General features: G+C 38.4%; 1 protein-coding gene across 1 annotated transcript; it reads right to left on the reverse strand.

The window, feature by feature from the left end:
* Positions 1–575: 575 nt before the first annotated feature.
* Positions 576–15,908, reverse strand: LOC146309101 (polycomb protein suz12-B-like). Its single transcript, XM_084744156.1, has 16 exons — positions 14,937–15,908; positions 13,915–13,961; positions 13,713–13,777; positions 9,181–9,249; positions 8,496–8,545; positions 8,308–8,393; positions 7,989–8,235; positions 6,571–6,673; positions 6,356–6,461; positions 5,210–5,384; positions 4,991–5,079; positions 4,256–4,399; positions 2,728–2,885; positions 2,291–2,489; positions 1,867–1,946; positions 576–1,686 (listed from the first exon to the last, which is right to left on the reverse strand). Exons 1-16 carry the CDS (start codon positions 15,109–15,111, stop codon positions 1,281–1,283), a joined length of 2,199 nt encoding a protein of 732 aa, XP_084600282.1. The 5' UTR covers positions 15,112–15,908; the 3' UTR covers positions 576–1,280.
* Positions 15,909–20,176: the final 4,268 nt, after the last annotated feature.

The raw sequence follows: 20,176 nt of genomic DNA on the forward strand, positions 1-20,176 counted from the left end.
TTGTTTTGCACAGTTGAAGCACAGCAACGAGTCGAGTCTAAGTCAGAGCGTCTAAAACTGCCATGGCAACACGACAAGACACGACAAGTACTGTCTTCGGTGGCATGTATGGACTCACAGGTGTTTTTTTTCCCTCAGAAGTTTTCCCACACTGCACAGATGATAAAGACGTCACATTTCTGCCTTGTTACAATTATAAATCAGCTTTAGCATTACTGCTAGCAAACAGTTTTATTTTCTATTTAAAATGTACAGTCTGAGTTTTAGCTTTACATCTCAGACGACTGACTCGTACAATAGGACCAGGAATTAAACATTGCTAAACTTGTGCAATTTATGTCAAGCTTAAAGCTACTATGAGTTCTTAACTGGTTATGAAACAGTCTCGATTTAATACGGATGCCTCTATGTGAAGGAAACAAGACCATCAGAAGGAAGACTGGCTATTTCTATGGAGTTATTCTTGCCTGCCACCGGGTCAAATTCTATTGGAAATGAGATGAAACACGACTGTTTACATTTTCACAAAGTTACAGTGAGTTGTGCATTAGCCAGTTAAAAAGAAGCAGGATGAGATTTTCACTGGCATAAATTTATTTGTGACGTTATAGTTTATGATGGAAACACTACCACTTTTATCCACAAGGGGCCTCCAAAATCAACAAAATAGAAAAATTCATTGTGGTAGCTTTGAGTTAACTATCCTGCAATTATATAGAAACAAGGCAGAGAAATCACAAACGGAGCTGCAACATCACTCGTAGTTTATCTGGACAACATTTCATGCTCCATACTTTGGAGTTGGCTCACTGCACGTTAGGAAGCAGTGTCACTGTGTTGGTTTTGGCCATTTGAGGCGATTTCCTGACGGTAAGGAACTATAAATTAAGGCCAGCTTTATTCTACCTACAATCCAGACTGAAGGCTGACTGTGTTTTGTGCTTGCTCCATAGTTTTGTCGTGAATAAACATCAGACATGAGAGGAAAAGATGCAGAACCTGAGGGCAGATAATTGTTTGAGAGCTAAAACTCATCACATCTGCAGCATCTGTCAGGGTAAGTGACAGACAACGAAGAACATAACGATGATTCTGAGCTTCACATTCTCACTTTCCAAAAGTAATGAAACAATAAATCATCTCTGTGCTGAAAATGTGTGAAAAAAACAATGCTTTCATGTTGTTTCTGGTTGAATCCCTGCAGTAACCTGTGTGTGTTTAACACCTGTTTGTAGATTCTGGTCTGTTGTGGATCTTTGCGTCTCTGATTGACAGTCAGTTTAAACTGATCCGGAGTCAGTCGCAGCTCCTCCTCTCCCCTCCACCGCCTGGCTTCCACTCTCAAGGCAGCCGTTGCTCGTCTCATCACTGCAGGGTTTATACTCGGATGGATCAGGATCAGGATCTGGATCCAGCTCCGGCTGGGACTCCACGGCCGTCTCCCAGTCCTCCTCTTCCTCTTCCTCATCTTCCTCCTCCCTGTCTTTGTCTCTCTGGGCCTGGCTCTGGAGGAGGCGGAGTCGGGCCATGGCGCGCTCGATGGTCAGCGTGCTCACCAGGTTGAAGTCATGCATGCTGATCAGGTGCAGCAGGAAGTTGCGACAGAGGCTGTGTTTGACGATGTGGGGGCCGTTGTGTTCGGCAAACAGCAGGCAGGCTTCGTTCATCTGGTTGTCCGCTATGAAACTGGAAGGAGGAAAGAGGAGTCAGTATGATGAATGCAAGAAAATAAAATGTCTATGACTGTTTTTCAAATGCATCATTCAATAATAACTACAAACTCCTATGTGAGCCCACTTCAGAAATGACAGGCAGATGTGAATTCAATAAAAATCCTGTTCAACCTCAGCTCTACTTCATACACACCCGTGCTTCATGACATGGAGGTTCCACAGCTTCATGATCTCCTTCTCGCCCTCGTTGACATCAGTGAACTCCTCGATTTGCTGCAGTGAGAGCAAAACAGTTTAGAAAATTAGTCTCAGGTTTCTAAAGTCAATTTAAGCAACAAAAATTCAGGAACAGAAGAGAATTGGCTACAACAAGGCAACATAACTGCTTCATGAACTGGATAAACATTATCAGCTGGTGTTTTAAAAGTGGTGGTACTGAACCTTATCCTGCTGACATCACTGTGACCTCATCAGGGTTAATTTGTCTCGACACAGAAGCCAAAAAAGACATAAAACATTACAGAACAGGCAGAGTACGCTTAACAATGGCACCTAAAGTAAACTCCATGTGGAAAAATCAGTGGATTGCCCCTTTCTTCATCCAGTTGGAAACTAACCTTGGCGGTCTTCTCTTTGAGCCAGTCAGGGTCTCTCTCGTCCTCGCTGTCAACTTCCATCTCCTGAGGCCGGAGCGGTATGCAGCTGTCGCTGTGGAAGTAGAGACGGTTGTGTCCGCTGATGTACGTCCTCTGCTGCTCCCGATCACCGTCCTCCGACTCCAGAAACTCAGACAGACTCGCCTTCATCCTCTTAGGCCTGGACACAAAGAGAGGACAGAGGGATAAAGGTTATAAATTAAACAAACACACTTGAATAACAATAAAAAAAAAAAGGAAGAAAACGTTGAGATGTGACAGTATCTAAAAACTGATTATCTGGTATGTTATATTGTTTAGAAATATTTTCAAAAGATATTTGTTATTTACTCTTAGCAGGGAAAAGGACTGTAGTAAAGCTCAATAATGAAGGTAAAGAGTCAGAGAAGCAGCAGTACCTGCAGGTGAGAATATGGGTGACGGCGGTCCTCTTGACCGGGCCGTTCCTGCTGAAGGCGAAGCCCGGCTGGCTGTGGATGTCCTGCGGGTTTCCAGCATACGAGCCGTCATAACTCTCGTTGATGGAGACCTCGATCTTCGCTCCTTTAGGATGAGGCTGCCAAGGATCAGGAGAGGTACATGTCAGAAAAAAACAAAAAACAGCGAACTGACAGAAACAACATGTTGAAGATAAATGCAGAGAACACACATTTCTAAAACTAGTATTTTTCTCTAATTCTCAATACAACTGCCTCCAGAGTCATTTGTCAGATTTGAAATATCTGAACACACATCTTCATATGATGATCATGAACAGGGTGAAGATCAGTAGTTCTGGAATGATAAGAAATGTTGACAATCAATATATTAGGCGCAAAGTGTTGACATATGTTTAAAAAAATCTATATATATTTAAACTGAAAACAGTTGGTATTCAGCAAATTTATTTTCAAATGTCTCCATGTGTTCACAAAAGAGAGGAGCAAATAAAGCACCAAACTAAACATAAGAACTCAAAGAAAAGTCTTCTAACAATATTCTCCTCAGTTAAAGAATCACTTCATGTTGAAAGAAGAGTGGTTCTGCATGTTTAAACTACTATTTAAGATCTTTTTCAGACCATTACAAACGCAATTTAAGGCCTATTTCACGTCCATACTGGGGAGAAAAGTACAAAGGTTTTAGCAACATCAGAATCAGGGAATGTGGTTGAAGTCCAAAGCACCACGGCGTAGATTCAAACACTGCTGGTGTTTTTGTTTTTTTTTTAAATGGGGGATTTCTGACTTCCCACGAGCCTCTAATGTTGTTGTACTCAAAGTTACTAGTTTGAAAGTTGGGGAAGGTCCTGCTGGCTTCAAATTCAACCAAGTATTACCAGTACAGGCACATTATATGACATGACATCACACAAATTGAAACAGAAACTCCCTTTAGTCTCATAAATACATTTCTCATTGCAGCCCATGTTAAAAAAAAAAAAACTGACAATCAACCAGAAATTGTAGTAATAAACATCTGTCAGATTGTCTGTTATAATTTCTGTGAGCTTCCCCTTTGCTTGCACTAAAAAAGTTATTTTTGGTAGGATCCTATTTAGATCATTTTTAAAACCTTCACATAATTCCTTAAGACGTTTTCTTCTCTCATTCAGAACATTTAGATCCTTTACAGCCAATATCATCAAAAAGCTGGTGCGCTATTTGAACATGTTATAGTTTTGATTTCATTATGTTATCACTAAATTATCAACACACACTGCCTGTCAAACACACTCCTACATTTGAGTTGATTTTACTCTGCCCATTCAAATCTGTCTTTTTAGTCAATAAAGTCACAAACAACTAAATAAAAGATTTAGTTTTTACCGACCAGTTATCATAAAATCAGGACATTTAAACCTGTACTTTGCCTTTTTTTTTTTTTTTTTATCAGGATATTTTTAGGTTTTTGGCCCTTTCCTCTGCACCAAGTGTGATTCCTCACCACGTAGTTGAAGATGAAGCGGGAGTGAGACAGTTTGAGGTGTTTCAGCAGACTGTAGAGCTTCCTGCAGTTCAGGGTGCACCAGGGACAGTGGAGGTCGTCTCTGGCCTCCGTCTGCTGCCTCGTGTTGTTGTTGTACTGGAACTGGACAGAAGAACCGAGACAGTGAGCACAGGAGAGACGAAACAACACTAACTGAGACAAACATATAAAAAAATAACATGTAAGGCGTTTGATCCCTGCTGCCCTGAGATGGCGACTACTGAGAGGACAGAGGGGGACAAATTTATGTCAGTATACTGTGGAAAGCACCACATGGTGAAACGCAGCAATTACTATCATTCTTACAAGTCACTGTTTAATTCAGCTTTATGTGCAACAAACTTTAATAATAAATAGAAAATAATCACTTTCATTTCATCATTCCAAGTCCATTAGAGTTATACAATTAAATATCCTCCACAGAGCTTACGTCACACCCTACAGGATTAAAAAAAATGGTCAACAGAAACATGGTTACTAGCTGGCTAGCTTTGTGTCAAGCTTGCAGAGAGAAAGCCCCTTTGAAACTTAGCTCAGGGATGTATGTCAGATGCTCGCCTGGCAGGTATGTGAAAGATGATCCACCTGCTCCCTTCGCTGGAGAGTTTTCGGCTAAGTGAGACAGCTAAAGGCTGGCGTCAAGAGTGACAGTGAAGAGACGACCGTGACTAGCTGGTGAGCAAGTGAACTGACCTGGTAGAAGATGCGAAGCTTCTGTCGCGGCTCAGCTGAGATTTGTTCTCTTCTAGTTTGCACATCAGCATTTATGGATTCTTTAACAGCTGCAGCACAGAGGAGAAACACACCATCACCCACTTTCAATCAGTTTCATCACGAACTGAATACTCATATATACTGAAACAGACTGCTTGCCGTAAAATTTACACATCTGTGGTGCTGTTTCTGTCTCACCTGGTGTGTGTGCAGCCCTCAGGGTGCTGGGTCTGGAGTCCTGGTTGGTGTCAGAGTTGCGGGTGGCCAGAGGTTTAGCCACAGGTGCAGTGGAGCGATCAGAGGAGTCACTGGTCCAGCGCAGAGTGAACTGCAGGGTGGGACCCTGAGACAAACTCTCAAATGGAGGCAAACGCTGCAAAAAGAAGAAACTGGTTCAACACATACTTCACAGACAGATGGTTTTATGTAAGCCTCAGCAACCATGTCTCTGAAAAGCATGATCATTCTCTGCTCTTTATTACTCTGTTTTTATAAGATATCACTTGGTAAAATTATTGGTGACCACAGTGCAAATTATAATTGTTATACTGATGACATATATTTATTTTATTGGACATGTATTTATCTGCAGCATCAGATAACTGAATGATGACAGAAATTCTCATAATTGGTATTATTAGCAACCTTGGAAGTCTGGCACTACACAAAAAGTCAGAAGCAATAAAACTTTTTTCTTGGACCAGACCAGACACATAAACAATATATCACCGAAGAAATACTGTAAGAGTTAGACCCTACCTTACACTGGAGGGTGCCAAAAAGATAAATCATGCTTTTGTTTTGCACTTTATTCAGGATAACAAAAAAACAAAACAAAAAAAACCCCAAAATAAAACACAGTGGTTTCAGCTTGTGTAAAATTCTGCTGCCCAGGTTTTCATGAAAACCAGCAAAAGAGATCACATTGCACCTGTTTTAGCATCATTACACTGGACAGTTCACCACAATACATGTTTTTTTCTCTGGGCTTTAGTGCTGTTTATCCATCTAGGTTTTTTTGATGTGAGTTGCAGAGTTTTGGAGACATCGGCCATTTCTTCTTTTTCTTTTTAGTGGAAACAAAGTAGTTTGGGTAGAAAGTAGTTCCTATATGAAACTGCTCACAACAAGGTGTGTGCATTGTCTTGAGTAACCATCTCATGGTTTTTGGACTGGTTTTGAAATGTTTTTAATTTATTTTTAGTCCTATTATACTGCAGAGAAGGCCGACATCTCTGAGGCTTTATCTCCAAAACTCTGCAACTCACACCAAAAAATCTAGATGGATAAACAGTACCGGGTCTTAATACTTTACAAGTGTCTCTCTCTCTGACAAACACACACCTTTCCGTCCAGGATGGTCTCCCATGTTGCCCTCTTCTTATTGACAGGACACTCCTCCATCTCTTGCATAGACACGTCATACTCCCCGTCTAACAACTGCAGACGTCTGCACACAAGCACACAACAACGTTTCCTCACTCGTTGATTCTGCAGCACAGAGATAACAGTTCTTTTGCTCCTGTGTGTGTCAGAAGGTGCCAGTTTGCGAGCTTCACCTGTTTTTATCAAAGACAGTCATCTGAGCCACAAATGTGGTTTCTCCCTCCTCCCTGAGAGAGGAGCTCCTCCTCTTCCTGTTTACCACTTCCTCTGTAAAATCTGAAACAGACACATCATGACATGACCCCGCCACACAAGGTCGAGGATGAGGCTTAAAAACCTGATTACAGACCACAAAGAGCCAAACATCAGTGTAGTGATTTATCAAGAAAAAAGATCAGTAAAAGACGGAGTTTAGTTAATCACAACGTGAGCCTTATTTTTGTAGTTTTGCCAGAATTTCTAGCAGTTATAATCAGACTGTACACACCAAGTTACTTACTGAGCTTAAAGGAGAAATCTGTAATGTATTTATTATAATAAATCATAATAGCAGCATAACTAATGTGACATTACTGCACACATTGAAATATTTCAAAGTTAGTTACTGAAAGCAGCCTCTCTAATCACTAACGTAAATCATTACAGAAAACACTCATACACTAACACAACACACAATAAAGAAATCCCCTGCTTGACCTTATTCAAAAGACAATTTCAAGGGACAGTTCACCCCAGAATCAAGAATACACAAGAGACGTCTGCCTTTTATGGAATATAATGGGAACAGACGGCACTAAGATCCTACATTTTCTGTTAGAGGAAAGTAGTTAAGGTAGATTTTAAAATTGTTCCAGTAGATTCTACTGCAGAAATAAAGTTCCTACATGAAACTGCGAATGATGATGTAAAATAACACACTGGGGAGGCTTCATGCTGGCGCTGCTTGGATCAGTGTAAAAACACAAAGGCGGTACAGAGGTAAGCCTTCTTTGCAGCACTTTTGTTCGCTGAGTTTCTGCTGCCTACAGACAGGAGTGCACCAACAATGCACCTGACCACATGCACCCATGGGTGCACAGATGGCCACCCTACACAACATGGCTGCTGGTCCTGAAAATGACAACTGCAAGAAAGAAAACAGTAGGGCTGAACGATTTTGAAGAAATATGTTTGAAATATGAAATATGTTTTGTTTTCTTGTTGTATTTTTTTGTTTAAACTACTCTCGACATCATTGTTAATGAGGACGCTCCCTGAATGATTCCTCAAGATGAAATAAAGCTTGAGTGAATGAAAAAATTGTTGTTTGGTTAGTAAAAAAACAGAAAATGTTGAAAAATGTCGATCACTGTTTTTCAAAGCTTTCAAAGATGGGATCCTTCAATGTCTTGTTTTGTCCACAACCCTATCATACAGCAGTAAAGAAACTAGAAAATATTCACGTTTGAGAAACTGAAATGAAAATTATTATTGCCAATCGAAACAATGTCCAAAACTACAAAGATAAGACCCATGTTGAAATAACTTGGAGCAACCCTTAAATAAATAAAATAAAAAACAGTGTTGACTGTGTTCAACAGCCTCTGCTCACCTCTGTTATTGTGATTCTCTCCGTTGGACAGACCGTTGATCTGCGATCGGGGGTATCCGGGCCTCGATACTCTGAACAGCAATGAGTAAGATTTGACCATGTGAGAGTTGCTGGGTTCAAACTCGCTGCTGGGAACCAGTATGGAGGGGAAGGAGCCCGGCTTGGCCTGGACTCCAGCGCTCATGTCTGGGTTCAGAGGAACCTGCTTCTTCCCCGTAGGGACCTGCTTCACCGGACAGCTCACGTCCTGGACAGAGAAAGACATTCAGATGGATTTCAGCAGGAGAGATCCCTTTTTAAATGTTCATCACACACTCACCTTCCTCTTCTTGTGACAGACTTTGACCAGCAGCACCTCCAGAGACACGGAGTTCTGCTCATTCTCACTGTCCTGAGACAGCTTCCCTGAGACACCACAACAAAAATCAGGACAAAAGACTCCCTGAATCAGTGGAACAACTATATCTTAAAAAGCCATAGGACGGCTGCTGAGAGGGACAAACTTACCAGCTTTATGAAAGAAGCCAGTGAAGGTGAGCTGCAGATTAGAGGCCAAGCTGTCGGAAACAAACAGAAGAACTTTAAACTTTTCCTTTAAGATCTAAAAGGTGATGTTATATTTGATCAATCTAAATGTAAAGTTCACATGGTCAGTATGTTTCTGTTTTTGGTATCCACTACCCCTTAACATCTCTGGTTGTATTATCTCGGTGGTTCCCAAACTGGGGGCCGGGGGGTGGGCATATGGCCACTGCAGGGGGAACATGGGTGAGCAGGGGTGAAATATAGCTTTATTTTCTATTTGTTCTTGTATTCTTTCTATTTATTTATTGGCATTTTGGAGAATACAGCCTGTATTTTCTTTTTACATACTTCTTCTTATATACATTTCATTACATTTCTATTTGTTTCTGTTATATATTGTGTATATATATTGTACATATTTTACAGATTCTATTTTCTTATAATCGCGCTATGCTTATATATTTTTCTATTCCTGAATGGGAGCATCTGTAATGTGACCAAATTCTGATTATGATTCTACTGATGTTTGTTGTATAGCAGCTAGTTAATTAATAGTTAATATTTTTAAGAAATAAGCCTGCCAGTATTCAGTGTTGATATTATTATCTTTTGAAAATAAATAACAGCAACAGCACAGACAAATGAGGCATAATAAATCTGTGTTTACCTGTGAGTCTCCTGTTCGCCTCTCATCTTTTCCACTTTGAACAACAGATTGTCGACCTTGGAGCTTTTCCTGTGCATGCAGACACAAACAGCAGGGGTTAGAGACACCGCCACCCGACACTGTCCTACAGGCAGAATAACAGACCTCTTCTGTCCAGAAATGGATCAGAGCCAACTTCATTTCTTCTGGACAAAGATTCAGTCCGCTGACTGACTGTACTTTTAATTGCCTCCCGATCAAGTAAACTGTATCATAATCCTGGTCATGTTACAGTAAAGCAAATACTTGTTGTAACATGCAATGCTTTAAAAAAAAAAAACAGACCTTGTTCAAATAAACCACAAAAACACATAATTAGAGATTTTATTAGAGATTTGGCTGCTATTAGGATCTTAAATCATTTGTGTCCAGTCCACAGCTGCCTGATCAATTTCTCATGTGGCCCCCAATGAAAAATAATTTCCCACCCCTGATCTACATTAAGTTTTTTGTGAGCTGACAAAAAATTAAAATCAAATCCTGGAGGACTTTGTGATATCAGTAAATATCCTATCGTTGTCCAAAGAATTGATATATTATATCTCGATGAAATTCCTAGTTGTAGTATTTTTGATGTTTTCCTTGTGAATACACAGATGACAGGTGCTGAACACTTGTGTTTGAATAGTGACTGAAGCCAGTGCATATGGTGTTTAATTATTAATATCAGCTGATAGTCAAACTAACAACAGTTATTTTTTCCCCCCTCAGATTTTAAGAGTTGGCAGAGATGGTGCAGAACATTTTAATTTGATTTCAGCCTCAACAAGATGTGTGAGACCTGTGTTAGTCTGTAATTTTTAAGATTTTAACATATTTTAAAAGCTAGAGCCCGACCAATGTGGGATTTTTGAGATGGATGCCAAATTTAAGGGGGGTAAATTCATCGACTGCAGATATAGAAGCTGACATAGTGAAGTTCTGAGCTGGAATAAAAATAGACCTTTTCTATGTGGAACGTGCACGGAAAGGACTATGCGAAGGTACTCAAAAAGCTGTTTTCTTATACATATAGCTTTATTAAAGAATATTATATATTTTATTTAACATGTTAAGAAATCTAACATTTACATTATCAACCAATTGTAAAAAGGAACACTGAGAAAACAAACGACAAACAGTGAAAAATATTAACAAAAATCAAACAAATAGCTAAATAATCATTAGTACTGTTCAACTGCAAATTGCAGCAATTGCAGCCCATTTTGGGGCTGCCAGCTGAAGCAATCCACTGGACCAATTCCAAAACTTTTTATATGCATTTGTAGGGCTTAACAATTGATCAAAATTTTATCGAAATCACAAAATGCTCTAGTGCAATTTTAAACCCCAGGAGGTGCAATATTTGATAAGCCACAACTTCTGTCTGTAAAATTGTTGTGGTGCTGCAGAGGTGTTGGCCAATACTTATTGTAGACTGATCATTTTCATTATCAATTTATCCGTCAGTCATTTTTAGGATTAATCAATTAGTTGTTTGGTCCATAAAATGAAAGGAAATGTTGATCATTGTTTTCCAAAGTCAACAAAAAAAACAAAAAACAGAAAACATTCACATTTGAGGAGCTGAAAACAGAGAATTTGGACAGTTTTCTCTAAAAATAAATAAATAAGATCATTGCAGTCCTACAACGTCTAGTACAGACTGCTGCAAAAATGAGACCTTTAATATGTTTTTCAGTGAAAATGTGAAGCATGCCCACCTGGCTCAAATCTGCAGTGTGTCGGTGGGGGTTCTGGAGTGTACCCATTAGTACAGAGTTTTGTGACCCACATTTCAACCTGAGCAGAGGTCTAATGAGCCAAAGTAACTGAAAACACCTGTGAGCCTGTGCAGAAAACCACCCCTACGTCTTCAGGCTCTGTTCAGACTGACATCAGCACTGAATCAAAAAAGTTTTGCCTCTTTATTCATTTTAATTAGAGAACACTGGGTTGGCTCCTGCAAAATAACTTACTCGAAACATGAATGCCATTATTGTACTGCTGATGGCTGGGTGCATTAAACTTAAATTAGCTTATATTACATACATAAAACAGCACAGACAGGATCAGCTATGAACCCAGTTAAAAAAAAAAAACACTTTTGAAGAGGCAAAAAAAGAAACCTTGTGATACTCAGACATTTTGAAGGCACAGAGCCTTACAAAGTGAATGAAAAATTGGCTGGACTGCTCCTTTACCACCTTGCATGAATAGTAAACTGGTTTTATTTTTAGATTCTGATCCAATAAGTAAAAAACATGAAGAGCGTTTAATCTAATTCATGAAATCATTCGGTTATGCATGCTTTGTGAGCAGTTAATAATTGGCTCTATGTGTGGAGTTTATTCATCTCAAATCACAAGTGGCAGTTCATGTGACTGAAGCATGTGTGAGTACAGCAGCAGAAAGTGAAACTGAGCTGCAGCCGATGTGTCACCTGGTTCACTGCCTCCACTTCAAATCAGGAATCACACACGAGCTAACGGGTGGCTGCCATTTTTAGTCCCCAACCAAGTTCCAGCCAAAGAACAGAAATTAGTGTACCTTGAAAGAAGAGAAGCACCAGTCTGACGTGTACATGTCCAAATAAGGACTGCAGAAAACTACTAAATGTGATCAATGACGATCAGAACAGAGAAAGGCTGAGAGTGTTTCAGATTTAGATAATGATCATCAAGAAGTTTCTAAAATATCGTCTTTTTCATTCTGTCTTTTAGTTTTATTGATGTTAAAGCTTCAAAAATAATGAAAAAAAAACTACTGAATCCCAGCTAACCCTTTAAAACACTGAAGTCAAACAAACACAGACACTCCTGTGTTCTGCAAAGTAAAATTACTTTTGCCAAAGGAGTCTTGCTGCTTTGGAGAGAGTAATACTTGGCTTATGCAGTCCTTGAGAAAAGGCTGTCTGACATCAAGGTAAAGCCATGAAAATACTTACTAATATAGCACACACTTAAGCTAGGTGTCTAAAATATGCTTTTCTCCTGACTCTGTCCCCAGCAGTACATGGCTTAATCTGGATTTATGCTTGCCGTAGCATGTCCGGCACGCAACAAAAATGACATCATATCCTGTGCCAGCTCAAGCGCAAAAGCTACAAAAGGTGTCACATTGCTTGGCTGTGCACCTCTGAAGTTTTGTAACTTGTCGAATCTGCCACAAGTCACACCTGTCACTTCCACATGAAGGAAGACTGAGTGTGCAAGATCACCTGTGCAAATATCATGTAAAGACCTGTTGTGTAGCGACTGGACACTATGTCAAAAGTACAGAAAAATCTACACATGTCGGCACTCTTACACACAGAACAGAGTGTTAAAACTCTATGTGATCAACAGTGGACTTATCTATGAGTGACAAACATGACGATGGGATCTTCTCATTTGAAACAAATTAATTTTGGTTTACGTGAGTAATTGCACACTTTAGGAACTTAAATTAAGATTACCATGGAGGGGGAAAATTTAAGCAGCAGGGTTCAGGTACCAAACCTCTCAAGGGAATAAAACCATTTTAATTTTTGAATGACAGGTGTGTAAACAGTGCATCTTAACTAGATATTAAGATTCCTACCTCATCCTATTAAAGAAATAAAGCTTTTTAGCTGCTACTTGTAGCTGCAGCAGCGTTTCCTTGTCGATAGGATGCATCAGCATCATAATACGGCTGCATTTCCCACTGAGAATCTCTTCGCATGCAAGAATGGTCAGAACAACTCATCTTGCGTTGCCTATGTCATTTTTAACAGTTATAAACAGATAAATATTATCTATGTACACTTTCTGGCATTTCGGAGAAGACTGCATTGAACAAAACACTGAGCGACAGGGTGGCCCATGCTATGATGTCTCGCACACTTAAACAAGGCTTTAGTTTCCTACAAACTTGGGGGCAAGCCGACTGCCATCTACTGTAGGTAATACACTGACTATGGATAAGTACCTTAAACAACCCCACTTCAAAAAATCTGAACCTCTCCCTTAACTACAGCTAATGAAAATCTGTCATTGTCACCTATTTTGATGCAATTTATGCAACCTAAGGTTTTCAACACACGCATAACCTGAAGTCCTTCAACATAACTTCCACGTGACAACATAAGCTCTCCGTATTTGAACACGCCCCTTCAGAGCAGACTGAACCACAAGCAGCCCCGTGTGTATTCTTTCCAGCGTCTGTATGCAAAGCAGCCTAACTGAAAACGTTTCTCCTATCACAGCTCTAACTGATCCAGTCAACCCCCACTTACAGCAGCCTGCAGACATGTCGGTTAACTTTCACTCCAGATAACACTTGACCTGCTTTTTAAGAGACAAACTATTCAACACCAGGTTTCATTCCAACATACAGTTATGAAACCTAAAACAGATTGAAACCAGCCATGAAAAGACACAAAACACAACTGATTAGGTAAAGGTTTTCCATGAATACTAGGGAAACAGATCTGATTTTCTGCATTACAGCAACATGTGAAGCAAATACATCATGACTAGATTTTATTTTACCTTTTGGCGTTATTCCTTGAGTTTCTGTGGGACATATAGGTGAGTGTCCTGTGCAAGAATATGGGCTGCAATGAAACAGGGAGAGATAAAACACATGAAGACTTCTACTTCAACATACCAAGAGAGGTACAAAAACTGTTTCCTCTGATCACGAATGATCAAGTTAATCTTGTTACTATTTTCAAGGAAAGGGAACACTCACAGCAATCAAGTTCCTGGTGCGAAGGAACCTGTAAATTTGGGTTGGTTCTGCAAACAATATAGTTACATCATTAGCATTTTATGTATTATTCATTTAAACAAGCATCAAGCCAAACAAAAAGCATGATAAACTGTGTACCATGTGGTGAAACAATCATTCATTTAATGAATGATAGGACTGCAAATAACAATTATTTTCATCATTGATTTATCTGCCAATTATCTTCTACAGTAATCAATTATTTGTCTCGTCCATAAAATATCACAAAATAATGAAAAATGTCCCTTCCAATTGCTCAAAGCCCAAGGTGACATCTTTAAATACCCTGCTTTGTCAGTCCAAAACCTAAAGATAATCTAATCTTAGATTAGACTAATCAACTAGGCAACTAATTGCTACAACTCTATAATAAATCAAGTCATTTATCAAGTAAAAATGCCACACATTTCATTTTTGACCATTTGTCAGACAAAAGGATATTAATAAAGCTGTGGTCAAGTAACTTTGCTTCCATCCAGTTTTTACATTGTGTAAACAATTAAATTTTCAATCACTTGTATACATTTATTGACTCAGAACAATCATTTCTTGCAGCATTTAGACCCTTAACATGTACATTAAAAAGATACAACAATAGAATGAAATAAAACAATTTGATTTTCTGTCTGTCTGTGTCCAATAACCCTTTTACCTCATCATGTAAGTTCATCGTGAATTAAATAAGCAAACAACAAGACAACCTGCAGCTTAAAACAAGTTAGATGACAAATGTCAAGAATAGTTTGACAGCACTGAAACACTTATAATTAATAGCAGACACTGGTCGTAGTTGAAACCAAAGTGTACAGTATTAACAATGACATGGCTCGTCGATGATAGTTTAAGTGTAGATTAGATCAGCTCTACAGCTGTAAAATGATCTAGTCCTCCAGCTTTGTAGTGACTCACCAGTCCTGTTACATTTAATTAAACTCTAACACCGATATCTGTAAATATGCAACTCGATGACAGCACAAACTCACTCTCGAAGGCCTGCAGGAACAACTCGTGGTCAGCTTGAATGAGTTGCAGGTTGGGCTTCTTGGCTGCAGCAGCCATCGCAGAGGAGGACGACTGGTGGAACCCGTTGGCTTTTCCTCCAGAACCAAAACCCACAGGGTGGCTTCCACCTGAGGAGCTCTGCTTCTGTGGAGCCATTGCCAAAATTGGACGCTGAAACTGTCCCACCACCAGATATGAAGTGGTGTACAAATAAAATAAAGAAAGAAAAGAAACTCAGCTCCTCTTCCTTTGTCAAAACAAAAGAGCAGCGTTTGCAGAAAACCAGCCGGTTAAGAGAAACGCTGTTGACTTTTCATTTTAAAAGCGCGGTATGGAAGTTTTCGCCTTTTATATTTGACATTGGTGACGCCAGGATCTAATGTTTTCCTTCTGGTATCGGTTTAACAGTTACAGAGGTCGGTGGACAGGCTTGAAATGCGCGAAACAAGATCAGCCTCTAGGAAGCTGACGCGGCTCGTCGTCTATACAAGGGAACCCTTGATTTGCGCAACTGTCGCGGGATTTGTATGAATTGTTACTTTATTTCGCACGTTGTACAAACTAATTATATATATAACGTGACAATGCTGTGGCTAAAGTCTGTGTAGATTCAGGGTCAAAAAATACGTGGATACAGTAAGTTAAAGCTCATGCTCTGGGTTAAAATTGTCACTCTCACGAGATCTTTTCCGGGTCTGAGGTTCCCTTCCAGACACGGCTTGCTAGCTAACTGGCTAACTTCCTTAGCCAGCTAGCAATAAACCCGGGCTAACTGGCTAGCATTGCCCGGCACTCTGATTTCACCAATAAGGACCTTAAAAGCTGCTGCTAAATGACAGCTGTTTATACTCAAAAATGTCACACGCTTTCAGAGATTTCGATGCCATAATTTCACCTAATTTCGCGTTATATCTCGCCTAGCGCCTGTTGGCAAGTTGGGTTAGCGGTACTGAGAAACAGCATAAAATAACACAGACATTTTCCGGTCAGTATTTTCTAAATAAACTATAAAAAAATTATACAAAATCGTTAAATACACATTTCACTTAGTCTTTCTGTAATACATATACCATTATGGAAACTTGAAATACATCTCAGTTTAAACACTTGTTAGATTAAATACATGTTATCTTGAAAAATGGCCTCTTGATCAAGTGCATGCTTTTATTTTAAAAGCAGACTAATATGAGTTCCGTCTACTTTGACTAGTTTCAGTGACTTGACAAATGTAGGTTGAATCCTCCGCTGTGTTGAAAGATCCCGCCTTCTAAAGGCTCTACCCAATCACCGTGCTTGTTTGTGAGACCCTGCGACCTCATTGGTGGGAATATTGGCCGGTCTCACTGATTGTACGAATGGGAGGCCGGTGCAGAGGCACATTTGCCGCCTGCAGCATGGCGAGCTAAATAAGGTCATAGACACAAAACGTTACTATTATTAAATACATGTAAATTGTATATAATCTGATTTCCTTTGGATTTTTTATTTTTTAATGAAGACAAAAAATTATCACATTTAAAATAATTAAAAACGTAGTCATTTTGAGACACCTCCCTGTTAAAATCAAGCCTCAAGTGTATTTGCGTAATGATTTATTGATTACGATATATAGTCATTAAACTTAAAGGGTATCAGTGCTAGTATCCAGCAATTAATTGGCATAATAATAAAAACTCAAACTGTTAAAATTTCAGCAACCACAAGAAGTAATGAATGACTGTGTAAATTTCATTTTTAGTTATGGATATTCATTAATATAATATTTATTTTACTGTTTTAAACACCGAAGAAATATAGCACTAGCACATCACACATTATTCATTTATTTTAACTACAAAAATGTTTGATTTTTATAAAGATCATTCCTTAAATATAAATTCATATAAAGTATTTAAACTGCTTATTGAAAAATATAAAGAAAAAGGAGACAACCTGTATGGTTAGAAGAGATATTATATGGTTATAATCTCTCCTGATATGGTTGAACATTAGCACTGCCTGCACATGACTAAACCACTGACCCCAAAACATAATGAGGCCTAAAATAGCTCATGAGCACACACAGTAGGCAACTTGAAGTTACACACTGGCGATATATTTCCACTGTAACAATGAATCAGAGTCCATCAGTGGACAGAAACAGCTGAAAGCATGGGAAATCACTGACAGCAAGTCTCAGTTTAGCTTTGATTTTTGATGTTGAAATGTCAGTGTGGTTCAACTGTGGGATATTCTACAGACTTCTAAGTCATTTTTTAAATTAAAAATGTAAATTCTCTCTGATTTTAGCTTCTTAAATGTAAGAATATTTTCTGGCTTCTTTACTCCTCTCTGACAGCAAACTTCGCATCTTTGGGTTGTGGACAAAAAAAGACATTCGAGGACATCATCTTGGGCTTTGAGAAACAGTGATCAACGTTTTACACCATTTTCTGGCATTTAATAGACAAAACAACTAATCGATTGATCAAGAAAATGATCAACAGATGCAATAGAGAAAATAATCGTTAGTTGCAGCCCTGATTTATAGTCTTCTGATGCATGTTGCATAATGTAAAGTACTTTAATTTTTTACCCTTTAACTGCATAACTGTAGGATTGTTTCTCTATTTTTACATTAGTTTTCCATTTCAGGCAGGTTATTATCTCTAAGAATGTAACTTTTTCTAGGCAGATTTTCTGCTGCAGCAACTCAACTTTGACATGTATATACAGTTATTTTCTATGAATGAAAATAAGCCATAATACAGTAGTGCAAAACATTCTTTCCATTGTGAAGTGTCTATTCAACACAAAGATTGACTTTTTAATTATGACTAGAGTAACAACGATTGGTTACCTAATCAATTAGTCAGTCGACAGAAAAATCATCATAAACTATTTCATTAACTGAATAACTGTTTTTTTTTTTGTGTGTGTTTTTTTTTTCAGTCCAATTTCTTTGCTTTCAGGTTCTTAAATGTGAATATTTTCTGATTTCTTTACTCCTCTATGATAGTAAACTGAATGTCTTTGGGTTGTGGATGTTATCCTTGACTTTAGGGAATACTAATTTACATTTACGCCGTTTTCTGAGACAGATAGACAGATTATATAATGAAAATAATCCTTACATGCAGCCCTAATCTGTAGTCTCTGATGTGTGTTGTATAATGTAAAGTATATCTTTTATTTTTTTTAAACTGTCCTCACACCCCTTTAATTACATAACTCTCACATTGTTTCTATATTTACATTGTTTTCCATCTCAGTTTCTACAAGGCAAGACTGTGACTTTTTTTTATTAGCTGACTGACAGAAAATCATCACCACCTATTTTGATAATCGATGAATCATTGGAGTTATTTTTCCAGCGATCCTACACCTAAACCAAAGTCAAATTTAAACTCTTGTCAAGGTGCATTTCTCAGCTTTTCCAGCACCTCACAGCTGGTAAATGGCTTAGTTATAGACCAAATCATTATTTCACTTCCTCATCACAGTAAATCAGATTTTATTAAGCCACAAACAACCAGAAGTCTGTTTGCTGACAGCATTCCTTAGAAGGGTGACAAATTAAACCCAACAAAGTTTCATGTTTCAAGATGTGTCACACAGGCATCCTGTACAGCCCACAGATAAAACACTCCAACAGTTCCTGGAAAACTAACTTTAATTTCAATAAAATCTTGTCATTTTCAAGCCATTGCTCCTTAAAATGGTAACTTCCTGGCATGTTGTTGCCTGTTAGTCTCCCACTCACTTCAAACATCAGACAAGACTGACAGATCAAACTAAGTGTAACCACACATGCAAAGTAGCAAGCGAGGCTTTAGTCATCTTTATTTATGACTAATTTTACTAAAACTATGAGGAAACTATTTAGTCAGAGAGCGACTTATTTTGAAAGTAATGCAACTACTACTTTATCTCACATCTCAATAATAGAAAGCAATGCACATAAGGTTTACTCAATTGAAAAGATGAGCCACAGTAAATAAAAATTCTGTTACGGTGTTTTCATATGAATTGTTACCTCCAAAATGAATTAAAATGGGGGAAAAAAAGAAAACAAAACTTGGTCACAAGAAAAGACAGTAATGCTGATACAGTTTTAAAGCAAGCACTTCTCCAAAGTTGAAAACTGACTGAGACTGAGATGAAACTTTTCACTATTTTCTGACATTTTATAGATCACAAGATTAAACAATTATTCTAGAAAATTAGAGCTGCAATGATTAATTGATTATAAATTAATTACCAATTATTTTGATAATCGATTCATTGATTTGTGCAATTTTTTGGGAAGCACTGACGTTTTTTCACTATTTTCTGACATTTTACAACAACTATTAATCGAGTAATTGAGAAAATAATCGGCCGATTAATTAACTATGAAAATAATCATTAGATGCAGCCCCTATATGACAGGGAACAAATATAATCATTAAAACACAAACAAGTGTGAGGAAGAACAGCTTGGACTTAAATTATAGTTTATTATTCAAACATATTCCCTTTAATAGTAGCCATGGTAGTGGTTTGTCAGAGTAACATACAGTAGTGCATTCAGTACTCTGGAAATGATCCCTATGATGGAAGCAGGTACAGTTCTGAAAATGACCATTTTTTAACAGTTAGTATGAAAAACTTGAGGAAAATTTGGATGACAAACTGGAAACAGCGTTGATAGAAATGTAAACTTGGAAAAATTAAATAGACACGCACACACACAACCTAGATAACACTAAAGTAACAGACTAACCTCCAATCCCTTCACCTCAGCATGAAAAATTAAACAGAAATCACATAAAGGATGAATTCATCTCCCAGTGTTTGAACTTCCACACAGTGTCTTTGTGCGCTTATCCTGTTATTCTGGGTCTGTCACCTGAAACCAAGATAATTACAGACCTGCAGCAGCTGAAGGCATCTGTGCATTTTTTTTTAAATCTCTGCTTTGATTATAATCTTTACTGTAACAGTGCAACAAGATCAACCGACTCTACAAGTTAGACCCACTGGCTCACAGCCACACATTCCCATCAAAGAGCTGCCTGCACCGTCGTGGACAGAGACAACACAATTTTACCTCGTGTACCTGTCAAACTTCAGTGTTGAATTAAGTCACTGGTGTGAAAATATCCCCCCAAAGAAATGATTAAAACGCCCATCATTGTTGACGATTTTGTTAATGCTTCAATTTCCAGCTCTCATAATTTCATAGTAAATACATGATAAT

Source organism: Lutjanus erythropterus, chromosome 19 (assembly GCF_056507025.1).
Source record: "Lutjanus erythropterus isolate fLutEry1 chromosome 19, fLutEry1.hap2, whole genome shotgun sequence".
Lineage (NCBI taxonomy): Eukaryota > Metazoa > Chordata > Actinopteri > Lutjaniformes > Lutjanidae > Lutjanus > Lutjanus erythropterus.